This window comes from Salmo salar, chromosome ssa12, assembly GCF_905237065.1.
Source record: "Salmo salar chromosome ssa12, Ssal_v3.1, whole genome shotgun sequence".
NCBI lineage: Eukaryota > Metazoa > Chordata > Actinopteri > Salmoniformes > Salmonidae > Salmo > Salmo salar.
In genome coordinates this window covers 21,410,085-21,431,973 of record NC_059453.1, presented here as the reverse complement: position 1 = coordinate 21,431,973, position 21,889 = coordinate 21,410,085, and the positions used below count along the sequence as shown (strand labels likewise).

At 43.2% G+C, this 21,889-nt stretch overlaps 1 protein-coding gene across 2 annotated transcripts; it reads left to right on the top strand.

The window, feature by feature from the left end:
• Positions 1-139: 139 nt before the first annotated feature.
• LOC106564453 (beta-1,3-galactosyltransferase 2) lies at positions 140-20,760 on the top strand. Of its 2 annotated transcripts, XM_045691013.1 has the most exons (5): positions 140-462; positions 7,462-7,894; positions 18,234-18,311; positions 18,393-18,779; positions 18,962-20,760. In XM_045691013.1, exons 1-5 carry the CDS (start codon positions 431-433, stop codon positions 19,142-19,144), a joined length of 1,113 nt encoding a protein of 370 aa, XP_045546969.1. In that variant the 5' UTR covers positions 140-430; the 3' UTR covers positions 19,145-20,760. The 2 variants fall into 2 exon arrangements, with proteins under 2 accessions (XP_045546969.1, XP_013986032.1); XM_014130557.2 differs by lacking the exons at positions 18,234-18,311; positions 18,393-18,779; positions 18,962-20,760 and adding exons at positions 8,135-8,341; positions 8,522-11,346 and having other exon boundaries at positions 164-462; positions 7,462-7,972.
• Positions 20,761-21,889: the final 1,129 nt, after the last annotated feature.

Genomic DNA, 21,889 nt, shown 5'->3' with positions numbered 1-21,889 from the left:
AGTGTAAGAAAGAAAGATATTTCCCCTTAGCCTGACAATGTCCAAAGTCAACAAAACCATAACACTTTACAACACCGAAGCAGGCTCTCTCTCTCTCTCACAGACACACACACAACCCCCCACCTCCCACACACACACTTGTTTCCTCATCTCTCCTCCTCTCCTCTGTCCTTCCCCTGTCACACACTCGCCCTTCCCTGTAGGCTACAGAACACCTGTGAAAGTACACCAACTCCAGCATAGACCCATTGACGTGTGAGGCTCAGAGCCCACTGGAGTGTGTTCTACTGGATAGACCTGAAACACGGGAGGGAAGTGCTGGGATTGTCCTGGGTTGGTCGTACACACCCACAGCAGGGTTGTTCTTTTCTTCACCAGTCACTGCCACAAGGATCCATGGTCTTTCTGAGGAGGGCAACTGGCTGCACTCATGGAGAAACAAGAAGGAAATGGATGTAAACGGTAAGCAAGCACAGCCAATGACATCTTTCTGCTCTTCTCAGGATAAACTAACGTACAATCAACCAGTGCTAGATAATAGGGTCCAGTTTTACAGCGCTTTACAGTATCCAGTTACTAACTAGATCAACTACATGTTACTTCTAGATAATAGGGTCCAGTATTACAGCGCTTTACAGTATCCAGTTACTAACTAGATCAACTACATGTTACTTCTAGATAATAGAGTCCAATATTACAGCGCTTTACAGTATCCAGTTACTAACTAGATCAACTACATGTTACTTCTAGATAATAGGGTCCAGTTTTACAGCGCTTTACAGTATCCAGTTACTAACTAGATCAACTACATGTTACTTCTAGATAATAGGGTCCAGTTTTACAGCGCTTTACAGTATCCAGTTACTAACAAGATCAACTACATGTTACTTCTAGATAATAGGGTCCAGTTTTACAGCGCTTTACAGTATCCAGTTACTAACTAGATCAACTACATGTTACTTCTAGATAATAGGGTCCAGTTTTACAGCGCTTTACAGTATCCAGTTATTAACTAGATCAACTACATGTTACTTCTAGATAATAGGGTCCAGTTTTACAGCGCTTTACAGTATCCAGTTACTAACTAGATCAACTACATGTTACTTCTAGATAATATGGTCCAGTTTTACAGCACTTTACAGTAACCAGTTACTAACTAGATCAACTACATGTTACTTCTAGATAATAGGGTCCAGTTTTACAGCACTTTACAGTAACCAGTTACTAACTAGATCAACTACATGTTACTTCTAGATAATAGGGTCCAGTTTTACAGCACTTTACAGTAACCAGTTACTAACTAGATCAACTACACGTTACTTTGACATAATAGCGTCCAGTTTTACAGTAAATGTCCCAAATTGTATGTACATGGAATGGTACAAAAGGTAAAAGGAACATATATGTGCACTTCTCATTGCTTACTCAATCAATCCCATTTATTTATAAAGCCATTTTTACATTGGCTGTAAAAAAAAGAGTGCTCTAAAGTAACCAGTTACTAACTAGATCAACTACATCATACTTCTGTATGTATTTACATGTTAGTAGCTTTAATAGACAGACGCAGTGTCTACTCTAGAACCGAAGCCATAGATTTGAATAGGGTAACATTTCCATAGAATATGTTTATCAGGCCATTTCTATTGGCCCTAGTCATAAATAGAATGTTTGGCGTTCTCTGAGAAGATTGTCCCAATCTACCCTAAAAGGAGAAGAATACATAGCTGAAGAATGTATGTAATGATGTGGAAAATGTGCAGGTATATACTTAATTTTATATACTTATTATGTACTTATTGAAATACATGAAATTAGCTGTACAGCTTATTAAAGATGGCATCTTTGCCCAGATTGTATTTATAAAGCTATTTTTACAGCAGTAGGTGTCGTATAGCGTATAATATGAATGAATAACGTATAGCGTAGCCAAAAACACCGCAAGAGTAGTTTTACTTTGAGTTAAATGTAAATACAGTATTTTGGGATTTTCTGATCAATACATGTTTTATTTTGAGTGCCGACAGCAAACAACCTTTTAAGTAGACTGACAGGAAAGGATCGTGCGTAAATAGAAACCCAACATAGATCAAATCTGCTTCTCCTTCACGGTGAAAGCATGCTTCTCTTTCATCTGATCAGATATGAACACAGTTCCCCTTATGACACTGATGAAGCCCTGTTAGGTGAAAACTAAAGATGGAATACATTTTAATTTACTTCACAGTAGATACAGAGTGGGAACCTTCCTCATGTTCCTATTCATAACGAATTACTGTTTTGGTCTTAAAAGTAGGCTATGTCAATAATCTATACCTACATGTACGCTGGGTTATTCCCTTTTTCATTCCCTGACTTTAGGCAGGTTTCCATTGACCCAGGTTTATTCGACAAAAGCAATCTTGCTAAAAAAACATTGCGACATGGCAGATGACATATCGCAGGAGGTTGGTGGCACCTTAATTGGGGAGGACAGGCTCGTGGTAATGCCTGGAGCGGAATGAGTAGAATAGCATTAAACACATAGTTAGATGTCATTCCATTGGCTCTGTTTCAGCCCTCATTATGAGCCGTCCTCCCCTCAGCAGCCTCCACTGTGGCAGATATAGGAGGAACTTTCTAAAGATCGACAACATTGTTATCAGTGGATTTTTCTTTTGTCGAACTTTCTTTATTGCAACAATTGATTACTTTTCAACTATAAAAGTAATGTTTCTTTGCAGGACAATGATTGTCCTGACTTTCCATGGCACGGACCGTGGCGATACCTGCTGCCCCATATACATAGACATGGAATCACTGGTCACTTATTTTTTTTAATATTTTTTATTTATTTAACTAGACAAGTCAGTTAAGAACAAATTCTTATTCACAATAATGGCCTACCAAAAGGCTTCCTGCAGGGAAGGGGGCTGGGATAATATATATATATATATCGGACAAAACACACATCATGACACTACTGACAACCCTTTCTTACGCCATGTCATTGTATGGGAGAATCTTAATTGCTTTGACTCCTCTTGTCCTTTCTCCTCGCTTCCTTTTCAAAACCCATTGGATGAGAAAGTCAGAGGTCCCGCCACCCTGACTTTCTCCACCAATGGCTTTTGAGAACGAGGCGTGGCGAGAGGACGGGAGTCAAGGACATGCAAATATATTTATGCCTAACCCATCCTCTAAAACAGTGTTTCCCAACCCTGGTCCTCCAGTACTCTCTCCAGGACACAGTTTCATTGTAGCCCTGGTCAAACACACCTCACTCAACTAAATGAGGGTTTGATGATTAGTTGACAAGTTGAATCAGGTGTGCTTGTCCAGGGTTACAATGACAATGTGTACTGTTGGGTGTACTGGAGGACCAGGGTTGGGAAACACTGCTCTAGAAGAGCAGCTATATTCTAAGGAATGGTAGAGCCAAGCAACCAAAGCAAATATAGTTTTATGAATGACAGACGAGACATTTATATATCACTATTTCGACAGGTTCTAATGTACGGAAGAGTATCAAATCAAATTGTCTTTTTCACGTGCTTCGTAAACAACAGGTGTAGACTAACAATTAAATGCTTACTTACGGCCCTTCCCAACAATGCAGAGAGAACATTTTTCAAATTATACAAATAATAATAACACCAGGAATAAATACACAATGAGTAAGGATAACTTGGCTATTGGGTACCAGTACCAAGTTGATGTTCCGGGTTTACGAGGTAATTTAGATATGAACATATTGGATAAGGTGACTAGACAACAGGATAGATATCAAACAGTAGCAGCAGTGTATTTGATGAGGCAAAAGAGTTAGTGCTAAAAGGGTCAATGCAGGTAGTCCGGGTAGTTATTTGGTTAACTACACTACATGGCCACAAGTATGTGGACACCCCTTCAAATGAGTGGATTCGGGCTCTTTTAGCCACATCCGTTGCTGACAGGTGTAAAAAAATGTAGCACCCCGCCATGCAATCTCCATAGACAAACATTGGCAGTATAATGGCCCATACTCAAGGGCTCAGTGACTTTCAAGGTGGCAGCGTCACAGGATGCTACCTTTTCAACATGTCAGTTCGTCAAATTTCGGCCCTGGTAGAGCTGCCCCGGTCAACTGTAAGTGCTGTTATTGTCAAATGGAAAAGTCTAGGAGCAACAACGGCTCAGCCACGAAGTGGTAGGCCACACAAGCTTACAGAACGGGACCGGCGAGTGCTGAAGCGCGTAGTGGGTAAAAATCATCTGTCTTCGGTTGCAACACTCACTACCGAGTTCCAAACTGCCTCTGGAAGCAACATCAGCACAGTAACGGTTCGTAGTGAACTTCATGAAATGGGTTTTCATGGCCGAGCTACCGCACACAAGCCTAAGATCACCATGCACAATGCCAAGCATCGGCTGGAGTTGTGTAAAGCTCACTGCCATTGGCGGAGTGATGAATCCCGCTTCACCATCTGGCAGTCCGACGGACGAATCTGGGTTTGGTAAATGCCAGGAGAACACTACCTGCCCCAATGCACTACCTGCCCCACCAACTGTAAAGTTTGGTGGAGGAGGAATAGTGGTCTGGGGCTGTTTTTCATGGTTCGGGCTAGGCCCCTTAGTTCCAGTGAAGGGAAATTGTAATGCTACAGCATACAGTGACATTCTATATGATTCTGTGCCTTCCCAGAAGAGTGGAGAAGGTTATAGCAGCAAAGGGGGGACCAACTCCATATAAATGCCCATGATTTTGGAATGAGATGTTTGAGGAGCAGGTGTCCACATACTTTTGGTCATGTAGTGTATTTCATCCAAGTCCTTGTGGTGAGATACACACTGTAGGAAGAGACAGTTGAGTTGTGTGTGTAGCAGTCTTATGGCTTGGGGGTAGAAGCTGTTCAGGGTCCTTTGGTTTCAGACTTGGTGCATCAGTACCGCTTGCAGTGCGGTAGCAGAGAGAACAGTCTATTTTAACAGAATAGTACTCAGTGGCTGGAGTCTTTGACAATTTTTAGGGCCTTCCTCTGTCACCGCCTGAAATAGAGGTCCTGGACGGCAGGGAGCTCTGCCCCAGTGATGTACAGGGCCGGACGCACTACCTACCCTCTGTTGGGCCTTAGGGCCAAGTGAAGATAAAACAAATAAATAAATAAATAAATGGTGATGGGGAGTGGTATTTGGATTTTCTTTTTCACAGATAGTACTTTAACTTGAAATACTTCAAGAAGGAAGTTGAAATATATATATTTTTTAGAATAAAGTCAAAATACAGTTTCGAGAATAGAGTGGCAATCTTTCGAGAATAAAGTGGCAATATTCGAGCATAAAGGCGTGGTTATATTTCAAAATTAAAGTATGTATTGGGTTATTAATTGCATGCCTCCCTGGCTCCCTGTTGCTGTATGCGCCACAGTTGAAATGCCTGAGTTAGGTGACTGGTGAAACTATACTTTAGAACTGGCTTTAGTAACAAGGAAATCCTTGCTCTTTTAGCACATAATAACCAAATGATTAATAACTATTAAGACCTGGAAGAGGTTGTGCCACAGATTGAGTGTTTCCAGAAGGAGGAATCACACGGACTTGGATGAGGTATTTTATCCAAGTGGGGACGGGCGGGTTGTGTGTTCATTGCAGGTGTGTGTGTGTGTGTGTGTGTGTGGGCAGTAAAAGGTTTTGGCCAAAACAAACAAATGGCCATCAATCTAATACACTCGTTGAAACAGGCGTCACTGCACGCTACTGCTTATCAATCTAATAACTCGCACGCACACAGTCACACCACGTTTTCCCCTGGCAATTTCAGACTATAAGCATACACTCATCTAACGGCCATGGTGTGTTATGAGCACAAACAAAACACTATCTTGGCACTGTCACTGAATGCAAAGTGAACTGTGATTGAGTCCCTGTCCGTCTGCCCTCAGAATTTGCTTCGACGTTCTGCTGCGTAGCCGAGGCAAAAACCTTGCAAAAAAATCGGTGCATAATGGCAACTATTAACGACCATGGTGTTTTACTAACAGTAGTATTTCCCCCTTATAGCAACTATACTTCTAACAAATATCGGCTAGTAGGACACGTGAGCACCCCCAATAAAACGAATTATTTTGGAATCCTGGAGACCGGGGGCTACGCGTGTGTGTGTGTATGTCCCATGTCAAGCTGCTCTCCAAATGAGCTACACAACCGCTATTTTGCAGCCCATTATAAACCTATAGCGGCCCACTCGATTGAGTACCCTAACCTGTTGGCTAATCGTGCGTTACAGTGGGCAAGTGAAAGTAAATTATAGGCCTATCCAACGGCTGCGGGGGGCATGAACCATGAAGGAGGGGTTTTACACAAGTGTCTGTAGGAGGAGATGCAACCCATTGGCCACTCCTGCACGCGCAAACCAGCTAATCTGAGGCACTGTTTGAATATATTCAAGGAATGGATTCTCCCTTTCTTAAAATAGTCATTGATCTAAATATAGGCCTATTAGATAAACGATGATATATATATGCTATATGCTATAAAGAAATAATCACTGATCTGACATGACTTGGATGGTAGCCTAGGGTTTCCATCGGTCCTTCCCTACAGGGACCCGCAATCCTTCTTCACTCAATCCGTGACCTACATTCACAAGATAATAAACGTAGGCATATGAGGCTGTATTATTGAAAGTGTAGCCTACATAAAACATCCATGCCATTGCGCACAAATGTGCAAATTAACCTTTCGTTTCAACATATAGGCTGCTGGCCAAGCTGTTATTCTCTAAAGTATAGTATGCACGGTGTTGGCATACGCAGGGGATTGAGGACAACTTTATAGCGAATTTGAAGGGAACCATGACAGGGACTGATGCATGCACCTCTGTCTCTTCGCGGTCTGACAACGCACCATGGCTGTTCGGTAGAATGGTATTGCCTTGGCGATACCGTTTTGTGTTCACACACACGCACACTTGCATACACACACACACACAACCCACTCTCTACCTATGTACTGTATGTAACCACACGGACTTGTGTGGTTCCTCCTGAAAAGAAGGAGGAACCAGGTCCTAATACTTAAAACAATATGGTTATTATGTGCTAAAGGAGAAAGGATTTCGTTGTTACTAAAGCCAATTCTAAAGTATACTTTCACCAGGTCATCTAACTCAGGTAGTATTTCAACAGTGACGCGCACAGCAACAGGGAGTCAGGGAGGCATGCAGTTAACCACATCCCCTATATAAATATAAATATAACTGCGACTTTATTCTCAAAATGTCAACTTTATACCAAAAATGTTGACTTTATTCTTGAAACTACATTTTTATTTTTGTGTTTTGTCTCGAAATATTAACACTTTATTCTCGAAATCATCAAAACCCACCACCCATCGCCGTTTATTAATTAAATGTTTATCTTCACTTGGCCAAATACTCTTCCATACTGATGAGAGCATGTTGATCTACCAATCTAACCTCTATTTTCTTCTTCTCCCATTTAGTCAAGTTGTGGTCGAGAGCCCTGTACGCCCACTGCGGTCTCTGGTGCGGCTGTGTTTCATCTTCCTCCTCTTCCTCTCCACGTTCATCGTGATCATCCTCTTAGGTTTTCCTGACAGCTCCTTCCAGACAGACTGGTGGAAAAACCTATCACTGTACACATACTACCATAGATGGACCAACTCCGACCGCCCCCTTGGACCATCCACAACCACCATTCCCCCAACCACAGTACCAGCCACTCCCTCAACCACCATACGCCCGCTACCAACCGATCACTACCACTTAGGCTACCCTCGTAACTACCACTTCATCGTAGACGAACCGGACAAGTGTAATACCCAGACCCCGTTCCTGGTGCTGATAGTCCCCGTGGCGCCCGGTAACCTGGCCGCCCGGGATGCCATCCGCAGGACGTGGGGTAATGAGACCCTGGTGCAGGGGAAGAAGGTACAGACGCTATTCATGCTCGGACTTCCTGGAGGACCAAACGCTCAGGAGCTGCAGGAGAAGGTTGGTCTTGATTGTTTGAGCTTTTTTTTAGTGTTGTGTTAATTTTTTTAAAGTGTGTTGGGGTTGTTAATATTTAAATAGAGTTTGATTTGATTTTGATTTGAGCTGACCTAACTTTGACTTTGACTCAACTTTGTCTTGACTCTTGACTTTGATTTGAAGGTGAACCAGGAGAGCCAGGTGCATCATGATCTACTCCAGAGCAACTTCCTGGACTCCTACCTCAACCTCACCATTAAGACCATGGTGATTATGGACTGGCTGGCCACCCACTGCACCAATGCCACCTACGCCATGAAGATCGACTCAGACATGTTCCTCAATGTAGAGAACCTGATGACTATGTTGCTGAGACCGGACGTCCCCAAGGTGAACTTTATTTGTATTTTATTCAACCCAACCTCCACCTCTTTGGGGGACAGCTTTATTACTGCTGTCTGTCTGTCTGTCTGTCTGTATGATTTACTAAGTTACAGTTTTTTCATTTTTTCACCTTCTACATCTTTAATAATTCTATACAAAGATTAAATTCCTTTCCTATTTCCCAAGGTGAACTACCTGACGGGGATGCTGATGTGGGATCGACCGGTCATCCGGAACCCCAACTCCAAATGGTATGTTCCGGAAGAGATGTTAGCCGACAACCGCTACCCGACCTACACACTTGGTATGGGATACGTCTTCTCCAACGACCTGCCGGTGAGGTTCGTGGAGGTATCCAAGGACATCAAGCTTTTTAATATAGAAGACGCCTATGTTGGTGCCTGTATGAAGAAACTGGGCCTCTCGCCCACAAACTCACCAGATCCTTGGCAATGGAAGGCCTATCTCGGCAAGTACAATCGCTGTGAATTTTCCAAAGTCATCACCTATATTTTGAGCCGCTCGTCCCAGATAGTGGACTACTGGATGGACCTGAAGAAGACACCTGGTTCACCCTGTCCCTAGACACTGATCTAGTGTCCATTTTGTATTTTTCATCTAAGTCTTTAGGTTTCCAAACAGATATATATACACCTGTATATATTGATGAAAAAACATTGCTGTAGGTCTGCCACCTTCCACCTCAGATGCGGCGGATGTGGTGGATTGAGACGCAGCCCATCCAATAAAACAGATATCTCTAGCTTAAACAGACAGACTTAACCCTAATGTATTCAATGTTGATAATGACTGACCTTGGCTGTAACCCCATTCTCAGGGGGAGTTGAGATATGCAAAAAACACATTTTAATTTCAAACGTGTATAAAACACACTTTTAGATGTGTGAACCAGGACAAATATAAGCACCCACTGGCTCCTGGAGCACCTTGTTAGGACTCAATTACCCATAATGACATTGGGTAGGGTAGGAAATAAAGATGGGTGGTGGTGGTGGGTCTGGTCGGGATGATGAAGTTAGGTCATTGAGTAGTTCTGAGCTTGCAATGGCTGTCGGAATGTGATATCTTACTTTCAAAGTCTTAATTCACAATGGTGGAACATACTTTGCAAAGGGATCTTTTGAGATTTTGGGATTCCGAATCTCAGGAATTTGTCTCTGCTCACACGAGATTTGTCTCTGTGTTACATGATCATCTGTCTGCCAAATTCCATTCTGTTGTGACACCATTCGGGAGACGGTGTTCTAGAAACCAGTTGGGTAACCTGTAAGAAACACCGGTGAGAACCAAAAGCCATCCATTATGAATGATTCAGTCTCTACCTCTCAAAAACAATTTAAAGGAAGATTATTCTGTACACTAAAAAAATAGTTTTGTCAAGATGTATTTGCCTAGTGAATTAACAGTAGCCCGTAGGCCTAGACCATGCCCAAACCAAGTAGACCGATATAACAGTATCAAATATTTAACAGCAGAAGATATTTATTTTACTGGGTGAGTTCTTTTTCAATTCAGCGACATCTACATGAATAATTAAGTCACATATTGTTCTACAAAGCCTCTTTTTATATCGGTATCAGTAAATTAAGTCACACAATGTTACACAAAGCCTCTCTCATCCTGTTTGCATAGCATGACGTCGTTCAAAAGATGTTGACTTCTATGTACGTATTGCACAATTAATTTATTTGCAGAACTGTTGACTAAAGCCTGGACTAGAATAAGGTGTGTTCCATTTTCAATGAAAGGAGTTCTGTTCTGAACTTCCACAATGAAAGGAGTTATGTTCTGAACTTCCACAATGAAAGGAGTTCTGTTCTCAACTTCCACAATGAAAGGAGTTCTGTTCTCAACTTCCACAATGAAAGGAGTTCTGTTCTCAACTTCCACAATGAAAGGAGTTCTGTTCTCAACTTCCACAATGAAAGGGGTTCTGTTCTGTTCTCAACTTCCACAATGAAAGGGGTTCTGTTCTGAACTTCCACAATGAAAGGAGTTCTGTTCTGAACTTCCACAATGAAAGGAGTTCTGTTCTGAACTTCCACAATGAAAGGAGTTCTGTTCTGAACTTCCACAATGAAAGGAGTTCTGTTCTGAACTTCCACAATGAAAGGAGTTCTGTTCTGAACTTCCACAATGAAAGGAGTTCTGTTCTGAACTTCCACAATGAAAGGAGTTCTGTTCTGAACTTCCACAATGAAAGGAGTTCTGTTCTGAACTTCCACAATGAAAGGAGTTCTGTTCTGAACTTCCACAATGAAAGGAGTTCTGTTCTGAACTTCCACAATAAAAGGAGTTCTGTTCTCAACTTCCACAATGAAAGGGGTTCTGTTCTGTTCTCAACTTCCACAATGAAAGGGGTTCTGTTCTGTTCTCAACTTCCACAATGAAAGGAGTTCTGTTCTGTTCTCAACTTCCACAATGAAAGGGGTTCTGTTCTGTTCTCAACTTCCACAATGAAAGGAGTTCTGTTCTGTTCTCAACTTCCACAATGAAAGGAGTTCTGTTCTGTTCTCAACTTCCACAATGAAAGGAGTTCTGTTCTGTTCTCAACTTTCACAATGAAAGGAGGAGTCCATCATTATTCTCAATGTCTGATGACTGGTGTAACAAAATAAGATGATATGAGTAATGACATTACCTTCCTAATGTAGAAGGTTGCAGCACTGGAAAGCTATGAATCACAGGGGGGAGGATGGCTCATAATAATGGCTGGAATGAAGTAAAGGGAATTGTATCAACCACATGTAAAAAATGTGTTTGATACCATTCCATTTATTCCATTCCAGCCATATGAGCCTATCCTCCCCAATTAAGGTGCAACCAGCCACCTGTGCTATGAATATGATGGCATGTGTGTCTATGTATGTGTGTCTATGTTCTTTGTTCTTAATGACATCATCGTTGTGACCATATGAGCAATGATATCATAAATTTAAAGCACTGAGATTATTATGTTATGAAAAGCACAATAAAAGTTCAATAAATTATTTGTATTATTACTATCGTAATCATTGACATGGTGAATGCATTGCAGTTGACAACAGGGATCTTTAAAAAAAGAGTGACAGGGTTTAACTGTCAGAGATTTGCCTCGAAAAAGAAAGGCTCTGTCTGAAATGTTGACAAGGTTACTTTATACTCTGCTCTCATGTGTTGGTTTCTCTTGTTCTAACAAATAAACTACCTGATGGAAGGAAAGTGGTTACATCCCAAATGGCACCCTATTTCCTATATAGTGTACTACTACCCATAGGGCTCTGGACAAAAATAAGGCACTATATAGGGAATAGGGTGCCATTTGGAACACAAGAAGTGCTTGTGGTGAGAGAAAATGATGAAGAGTAAGAGGTCAAGAGGAAACAAATACCATTGCTGAGAGTCATTCAACTCGTCAGGCAGGCAGGTTGGCAGGCAGGCAGTACAATACCTCATTTCTATCCTTAGAAGTTGCGGAAGCCTGCCAGATCTTACAATGACTACATAGGTATTTTAAGTATCAGCTAACCACACATGTTATAGGAATTTGTCAGTCGATGACGTGGCTTGCAACCAGTGGTTGTTGCGTAGCCTCGCCTTAGCTGTGGAACGCACCCAAGGTCTGTCAGACCTCTATCTGCTTGGTATTGTTAGGTCACAATACACCAGACCACCCATAACTAATGCCGCGTTAAAGTGCTAGTTGGAACTAGGAAACTGACATTTCAGACTTGCTAACTAATAGTTGTAGTTATACACGTGCCGCGTTAAGCTAAATCAGTAAGTCGGACATTTCTGAGTTTCCTAGTTCCGTCTAGCATGTGAACGCAGCAACATTCAGCGGGGTGCAATCATTACACAGATGATTACCGTTTACGACAAATGAAAAAAAAAAACGCAAACAAGCATTTCTATTGGACAAATTCAGGCAGGTCCCTTCCTGTTTCGTTCCGTTTTCTCCCGTTTGTTTACTAAATGGTAAACGGGTTCCGTAATGAATACACCCCGGCCTTAAACCTAATGTCCACCAGATTGCTTTCCAGCGGAAGTCATTCATTGTCAATGGAGCAGTCCGCAACGCTGAGGGATGCTGCACTAGGCTGCGGTGCGCTCTGTGTACCGCATGCGTTCAATATTTTCAACTCGTACGTTGCTTTACCATGCAGTGGTACAAACAAAGGTTCATAAACAGTCAAGCCAGTTAGCTTGCTATCTAACTACAAAGCTAACCACTTTGTTAGATACACTACATTACCAAAAGTATGTGGACACCTGCTCGTCGAACATCTCATTCCAAAATCATGGGCATTAATATAGAGTTGGTCCCTCCTTTGCTGATATAACAGACTACACTCTTATGGGAAGGCTTTCCACTAGATCTTGGAACATTCCTGTGGGGTTTAATGCTTAGGCGTAGTAGAGGAGGAATCAGACGCAGGAAGCAGCGATACGGGTGATGGCTTTTTAATGTGCGCCACAGCAAAACACCTGCCACCCCAAATAGCGAACTCAGCGCACACGGGGACAAAACACAGTGAGCGACAACCCACGCACTAGCGCTAAATAAAAACACAGCACGTAACAAAGCACCCAACATAATAAACAATCCCGCACAAAGAGCAGGTGGGCCAACTAACTAATTAATATTGCCCCGCGAATCAACCCAACTAAGGACAGGTGCAAACAATAACAGAAAGGGGGAAACAAAAAGGAATCAGCGGCAGCTAGTAGGCGGGTGACGACGACCGCCGAGCGCCACCCGAGCAGGAGGGGGCGCCACCTTCGGTGGGAGTCGTGACATGGGGACTTGCTTCCATTCAGCCACAAGAGCTTTAGAGGTTGGGGACTGATGTTGGGCAATTAGGTTTGGCTCGCAGTCTGCGTTCCAATTCATCCCAAAGTTGTTTGATGGGGTTGAGGTCAGGGCTCTGACCAGGCCAGTCAAGTTCTTCCACACCGAACTCGACAAACCATTTCTGTATGGACTTCGCTTTGTGCACGAGGACAATGTCATGCTGAAACAGGAAAGGGCCTTCCCCAAATTGTTGCCACAAAGTTGGAAGCACAGAATTGTCTAGAATGTCATTGCATACTGTAGTGTTAAGATTTTCCTTCACTGGAACTAAGGGGCCTAGCCTGAACCATGAAAAACAGCCCCAGACCATTATTCCTCCACCAAACTTTACAGTTGGCACTATGCATGGGGGCAGGTAGTGTTCTCCTGGCGTCCGCCAAACCCAGATTCATCCGTCGGACTGCCAGATGGTGAAGCGTGATTTATCACTCCAGAGAACGTGTTTGAATCGCTCCAGAGTCCAATGGCAGCGAGGTTTACACCACTCCAGCCGACGCTTGGCATTGCACATGGTGATCCTTAGGCTTGTGTGAGGCAGCTTGACCATGGAAACCCATTTCATGAACCTCCTGACGAACAGTTCTTGTGCTGACATTGCTTCCAGAGGCAGTTTGGAACTTGGTAGTGAGTGTTGCAACCGAGGACAGGCGATTTTAATGCGTACATGTTTCTGCACTCAGCGGTCCTGTTCTGTGAGCTTGTGTGGCCTACCACTTTGTGGCTGAGCCATTGTTGCTCCTAGATATTTCCACTTCACAATAACAGCAATTACAGTTGACTTGTTGGAAAGGTGGCATCCTATGACAGTGCCATGTTGAAAGTCACTGAGCTCTTCAGTAAGGCCATTCTACTGCCAATGTTTGTCTATGGCGATTGCATGGCTGTGTGCTCGATTTTATACACCTGTCATTAACAGGTGTGGCTGAAATGGCTTGATCCACTAATGGGAAGGGGTGTCCACATACTTTTGTATATATAGTGTATATCCAAATTAGACATTAATAACCACATTCAGGGCCCGTTACAATATATACATCATGACGGATTTGATGAATATCCACTTTGTTAGATCAGATTTGTTGAATGTGCGCAAATCCGGCGTCCTTATTCTATCCCCCACGGTCTGTGTTCCATTGACCTCTTTGCCACATCTATAGAACATACATGTTTTTCTGTGATGCAAAGTGTCGGCTATATAGAGTTGAAGTTTACATACACTTAGGTTGGAGTCATTAAAACTCGTTTTTCAACCACTCCACAAATTTCTTGTTAACAAACTATAGCTTTGGCAAGTCGGTTAGGACATCTACTCCGTGCATGACACAAGTAATCTTTCCAACAATTGTTTACAGACAGATTATTTGACTTATAATTCACTGTATCACAATTCCAGTGGGTCAGAAGTTTACATACACGAAGTTGACTGTGCCTTTAAACAACTTGGAATATTCCATAAAATTATGTCATGGCTTTAGGAGCTTCTGATAGGCTAATTAACATAATTTGAGTCAATTGGAGGTGTACCTGTGGATGTATTTCAAGGTCTACCTTCAAGGCCTACCATGATGTCAAGCCTCTTTGCTTGACATCATGGGAAAATCAAAAGAAATCAGCCAAGACCTCAGAAAAAAATGTGTAGACCTCCACAAGTCTGCTTCATCCTTGGTGAGCAATTTCCAAACACCTGAAGGTACCACGTTCATCTGTACAAACAATAGTACACACGTATAAACACCATGGGACCATGCAGCCGTCATACCGCCAGGAAGGAGACGCGTTCTGTCTCCTAGAGATGAACGTACTTTGGTGCGAAAAGTGTAAATCAATCCCAGAACAACAGCAAATGACCTTGTGAAGATGCTGGAGGAAACAGGTACAAAGTATCTATATCCACAGTAAAACGAGTCCTATATCGACATAACCTGAAATGCCGCTCAGCAAGGAAGAAGCCACTGCTACAGAATCGCCATAAAAAACCCAGACTATGTTTTGCAACTGCACATGGGGACAAAGATCATACTTTTTGGAGAAATGTCCTCTGGTCTGATGAAACAAAAATAGAACTGTTTGGCCATAATGACTATCGTTATGTTTGGAGGAAAAAGGGGGAGGTTTGCAAGCCGAAGAACACCATCCCTACCGTGAAGCACGGGGGTAGCAGCATCATGTTGTGGGGGTGCTTTGCTGCAGGAGGGACTGGTGCACTTCACAAAATAGATGGCATCATGAGGTAGGAAAATTATGTGGATATATTGAAGCAACATCTCAAGACATCAGTCAGGAAGTTAAAGCTTGGTCGCAAATGGGTCTTCCAAATGGACAATGACCCCAAGCATACTTCCAAAGTTGTGGCAAAATGGCTTAAGGACAACAAAGTCAAGGTATTGGAGTGGCCATCACAAAGCCCTGACCTCAATCATATCGAAAAGTTGTGGGCAGAACTGAAAAAGCGTGTGCGAGCAAGGAGGCCTACAAACCTGACTCAGTTACACCACCTCTGTCTGGAGGAATGGGCCAAAATTCACCCAACTTATTGTGGGAAGTTTGTGGAAGGCTACCCAAAATGTTTGACCCAAGTTAAACAATTTAAAAGCAATGCTACCAAATACTAACTGAGTGTATGTAAACTTCTGACCCACTGGGAATGTGATGAAAGAAATAAAAGCTGAAATAAATCATTCTCTCTACTATTATTCTGACATTTCACATTCTTAAAATAAAGTGGTGATCCTAACTGACCTAAGACAGGGAATTTTTTACAAAGATTACATTTCAGGAATTGTGAAAAACGGAGTTTAAATGTAGTTGGCTAAGGTGTATGTAAACTTCTGACTTCAACTGTGCAATACATTTCTATCTGGAACTTTATAGAATGCTAAAATAAAAAATATGACGTAGAACAGATATACTTTTCAGGCAGGGCAATCTTTTCAGCTCTATACAATACATTTATATCTGTCAGTTCTGACCTGGAGCCAGGTACGCAGCTAGCTGAGTGTGCGGTGTGTGGGAGGGGCTGTGGAGAATGAAAAACAAAAGGCACCCAGCCTACAGTGGCTCCTCCTCTACCTGTGGGCGGCCAATTCTTTGGTCTTATCACCGTCGTCAATGTACATTGAGGAAGAAGACGTCAACCATGTGCCAATCCCTTTGAGCCGGACATGATACGAGACAACATGAGGTATGTGTCAATTATGTCTGGAGTTTGTCTATAGACATTGTGACATTATTTTGAGGGTGATCCAGTCATAAGGGTTTACGATTACACTGAACGTCATCAAATATAGTTTCCCGGTTCTAGAGTATGTTACTGGATGTGCGCAAACTTTAGTTCCAGCCTATGCCAGCCCAGCGCTAACACGCCTTATTCAAATAAACCGACTGAAGACACAATGATGACAGGTGTGTTAGTGCTGGGGTGTAACAACATCCAGCACACCTAGTAACTAGTGCGGTGTTGGATATCCATGGTCTAGGGGTGGGCAACTCCAGTCCTCGAGGGCCTGATTGGTGTCACAGTTTTGGCTCAGCCCCAGCTAACACACCTGACTCCAATACTCACCTAATCATGATCTTCAGTTTAGAAGGCAATTTGATTATTCAGCTGTGTTTGCTAGGGATGGAGAAAAAGTGTGACACCAATCAGGCCTTCGAGGCGTGGAGTTGCCCACCCCTGGACTTCTAACACTTGTCTGTCTTTATACGACTTAATTATGTGATTGTCAGACAGCCAAGGAATAGTTATTGTAGTCTAACTACACCACCAGTACACCAGACTCAATTGTCTAAGTAACAAACTCATGTACAAAGGGCAAAGCAAACCGTGGTCATGCAATATAGCCTACTCTTGGTGCTTTCAAGACACCTGATAACATGACGCTGCTGCAACAGGTGCCGCGTTCATAACAACTGGGAACTCGGAAAAAAAGAGTTCCCAGTTCTGAACATGGCATCTGTTGCAGCAGCGTCATGTTATCTCTAATTTCTTTCTTTATATAGTTTATCAATCTGTCTGATCATGCACCAGTGACCATCTATAACTACTGTATGTTGCACCAGAGATAGCTACTGTGAAAACCTCAACTTTGATTTTATGCTGTTCAACTGCATATAACACAATGCCACTTCTTTTTTTAGGCAGGCTATATTTTTTTCATTGATAATAGCTGCAGCCATGCACATATCACTTGGTCTTATAGAGGTATAGTATATGAGAGATCAATTAAAAATATTAATATTCATCTTAACAATATATTCATGATTTATATTTCTTGTTTGCTGTGTAAGGGGTGATTTCAAGAAATGTTTATACATTCAAATGATACTTCTGTACAACAGTGTGGCAAGAACCATTGACCTACGAACCATTGACCCCTCTCACTCTTTCTATCCTTTCTCTCTTCATCAGCCCAGCTCTGACGCAATCCTGTGCAGCTCTTTCCGGAAGGCTGTATAGAAGACCCTGTTTTCTATTCATCCTGGTGGCTGTCTCTGTGACCTACACCACCTTCACCTTGAATTGGTGGAACGACCCACAGCGACCCTCGGTAATCAGTCACACTGGAAAGACTCCTGATGATGATCAGGTGAACACGCGTGTCTTGACCAATCGGAATGGTGTCCAATGGGAGGATCCCGGGCGGTACCACGTGGCATACCCGCGGGGGTACAAATTCGTAACGGATGAGCCGGAGAAGTGTCGGACCGGGAATCAGGCCCCGTTCCTGGTGCTGGTGGCGCCTGATAACCCTACTGGAAATTTCACACAAGATTAAAACATTTTGTTTGCAATTCTAACATGATCCATGGCATGTGAAGTGACTTGATAGCCTGTTTCCAATACATTTTAAATGTATTTAGGAACTAAAAATGCAATCCAAGCTAGCTTTTTTTTCAGGTGTTTGTGAAAGCCGACTGGAATAAATTGTTACAGTAAAATGTGTAAAAATTGTATTTCCAACACATTTTTAACATGTACATTTCCTGGTAGGTAACCTGGCCTCCCGGGACGCCATCCGCAGGACGTGGGGTAATGAGACCCTGGTGCAGGGGAAGAAGGTACAGACGCTATTCATGCTCGGACTTCCTGGAGGACCAAACGCTCAGGAGCTGCAGGAGAAGGTTGGTCTTGATTGTTTGAGCTTTTTTTTGTGTTGTTTGTTTTAAGTGTGTTGGGGTTATTGAGTTGATTCTGATTCGAAGGTGAATCAGGAGAGCCGGGCGCACCACGACCTCCTCCAGAGCGACTTCATGGACTCCTACCATAACCTGACCATCAAGACCATGCTGATCCTTGAGTGGCTCGTCTCGCGGTGCCCCGAGGCCTCCTATGCCATGAAGATTGACTCAGACGTGTTCCTCAACGTCCAGAACCTTGTCTCCATGCTGGTCAACCCTGACACTCCCAAACAGAACTACATGACCGGTCTAGTCTGGTGGCACAGCCCAGTGCTGAGAAAGCCCAACAAGAAGTTCTTCCTGCCTTATGAGGTGATGGCTGAGTCGGAGTATCCCCCGTACCCTCTGGGGTTTGGCTACATGTCCATGGACCTCCCCAAGAAGATCATGAGGGTCTCTCCACAGATCAAGGTATGTTGATCTTCTGTATTTTGCCAAACAAATGTTCCTATGTATGAGACTTAAAGTATTCTTCTTTTTTCTTTATTTCTCTCATTCATTGGTAACACTTTATTATTATGTTGCATTCACAAAGCATGTTATTATTTAATGAATCCTGCCATTCATCCATCCATTAATTAATTTCATTCAAGCCCATCTACATCGAGGATGCCTACCTGGGGATGTGTTTGAAGCGACTGGGCATCTCCCCCTCTAATCCTCCCAGCAAGTCGCTCTTTGATGTCAACCCCATCTACAGCTACGGGCGCTGCAAACTGTCCACCGTGGTTGCCGTGACGACGACCAAAGTGAGCCAGATGCTGAGGTACTGGTAGGACTACACAAGGCCCGGCCCGCCGTGCTGAGAGGGTAATCACCACAGCGACCATTGCTTCTTCCTGTTTGGAAAACGGAATCCATGAAGACACTTCCTGTATGTTTCCCTTCCTGGAAATGTTGAATTGGAACTTTGGGTAAGAGACATTAGCTCTTGCATAAGAGACATCCGTTCAGTCTTGTTGGGAGATCCATAGGTTGTTTGGTATTTTGCTAATGTATGGCTCAACCCCTCCCTTTACATTGACTGTGGTGCAGTGAAAGTGGATTGGTTTTGGAGAGGGCTTATTGGGCCTGTCTCAATACCTTTCAACTGTCACATGCTGCAACAAAAAGAGCCCAAGCTGCGTATTTGTATAATACCTAGGAGCCTTAAGACTGGATCCTATCAGATCCGCGCTAGCCGACACCCGCATAGTGGTTGTATTGGTGGTGTCGGAGGTGGCACTGTCAAATCCACAAGCGGCTCCCGGCGTTATACCTAAAGTGGACATTGCCATTGGCTGCAAGGAGTTGCACAAGGGAAATCCCATGCAGCCTTGTTTCCAAGTTTGTCAACACTTTACTTGACACCAGCATCATAACACGGTCGTAACCATGTCATAACAGCTGACATAACTTGTAATAATATGGTCATGACACACAGTTAGACCTGTTGTGACATATATTGTGTTATTTTATGGCTGGTTATGACACTTACATTAGTGTCAACCTACCACACAAGGCAATAGCCTACCGTTGACTCCACTATCGTTGAGAAATTTGGAGTTACTTAGAAATGTCCTTGTTTTGGGGGAAAAACTTTTTTTCCCATTAAAATAACATCAAATTGATCAGAAATACAGTGTAGACATTGTTATAAATGACTTATGTAGCTGGAAATGGCTTTTTTTAAATGAATATCTACATAGGCGTACAGAGGCCCATTATCACAGGGATGCAATCTAGTCACCTTTTGGCGAAATTTGCCGTTTTGAATCCAAAATAGGTGACCTATGTGATTTGTGTAGATCCGATGAGAAATATGTGTGTGTGTGTGTGTGTGTGGTTGGGGTTGGATCACTACTGGCTGTAAGCGAACGAGTGACGCACATTTGGCTTAATACTGGCTGTATCCAAGGCTCAGCCAATCATTTACGTAACAACAGGATGCAGCGCAGCAAGCGAGTGAAGAGACAACCAATTTGCTAGTTACAGCCAGTGTTGCCAACTTAGCGACTTTGTTGCTATATTTAGCGACTATTCCCTCTAGCAACACATTTTCAAAAAAAAATCAACTAGCGACAAAGCTAGGGACTTTTTCTGGTGTTATTGGAGACTTTTGGAGACTCTGACGTGAAAGCACGTATCGTTCTTACTCTTCTCAACGAGCAGCTGCCGTTGGCCCCACCCCAGTCCCAAAGCACTCATAGTCCTCGCGCAGCAGTCCCTCCCAGCTGCAGTCAGAGCAGGAGATGTTCACCCCTCCGCGTCCAGACTGCAAATGAATCGCGCATGCGGGAAGCCGCCGCTGGCTGATCCCGCCCTGGCTTACATTCAGGGCGGGATGTAAATGTAAAATGTTCTTTGTCTAAAATAAATCACTGCACAAAAATAAATCGCTGCATTTGACTCACACAGCCTCAGTCACTTACTCACCTTGTCCACTGTGTGTGTGCCTCTCTGTGACATAAGCTAAACATCTAGCTGGCTAGCTCATCATGTCTCAGTCTAAACTGTACACTCAAAAATACAGAAAGGAGTGGGAATCAAACCCTGAATTCAAAGGCTGGTTGAAGCTGTTTATTGGAGATGATACACGGGCATACTGCCTGTATTGTAAGGCTGATTTCTACCCAAAACTTAGTGATGTAAAAAAAAACATGACAACTCAAAAACATACTCAAAAGGCAAAGCCTTAAGTTCCACCCAAAACAAGCTGACATTTATGGTTAAAAGAATTGACTCTGCAAAAAAGTCTGAGGCCACCATGGCATTAGCTATCGCTGAACACTGTTCCATGCTGCCATGTGATCACATTGGAGAAGCAGGTAGAGCTGCTTTCTCAGACCCCACTGCTGCTACCCACTTCAAAATGCACAGGACAACGTGCACAAAAATGATTAATGGTGTTCTAGCACCATACTTTCTGAAAAAGTTGGTCGTAGATGTGGGTGACCAGCGTTTCAGCCTCCTCCTCGATGAGTCCACGGATGTAAGTGTTTCTAAGTACCTGGGGGTTGTGATAAGGTACTTTAGTGACACCAAGCAGACAATTGTATCAACATTTCTGGGGCTTGTTGAGTTGGAGGGAGGAGATGCCAAATCTATAGCCTGTGCTGTTGTGGCTTTCCTCGAAGTGTTGTCTTTAAAAAAGAGAAACTCCTGGGGATAGGGACTGACAATGCCTCTGTTATGACGGGGATTAACAATGGGGTCCATAAAGTGCTGAAGGAGGAGTATGGCCTCATATCTGGTTCTTATTCGCTGTGTGTGCCACTCTCTGCAGCTTTCTGTAAGTCATGCTTCCAATGACACCATCCCCTGAAGTGTGGAGTACTTGGTACGAGAGACTTATAACTGGTTTTCAGTGTCTCCAAAGCGAAGGGAGGCCTACAAGGCCATATGAGACCATCAACTGTGGGGAGAAACCTTTACAGATAACCAAGGTGTGTGCCACACGTTGACTCTCCATTGAACCCGCGGTTTCATGCATTTTGGACCAGTGGGAGGAGCTTAGGCTGCATTTTGCAGTCACCAAGTCC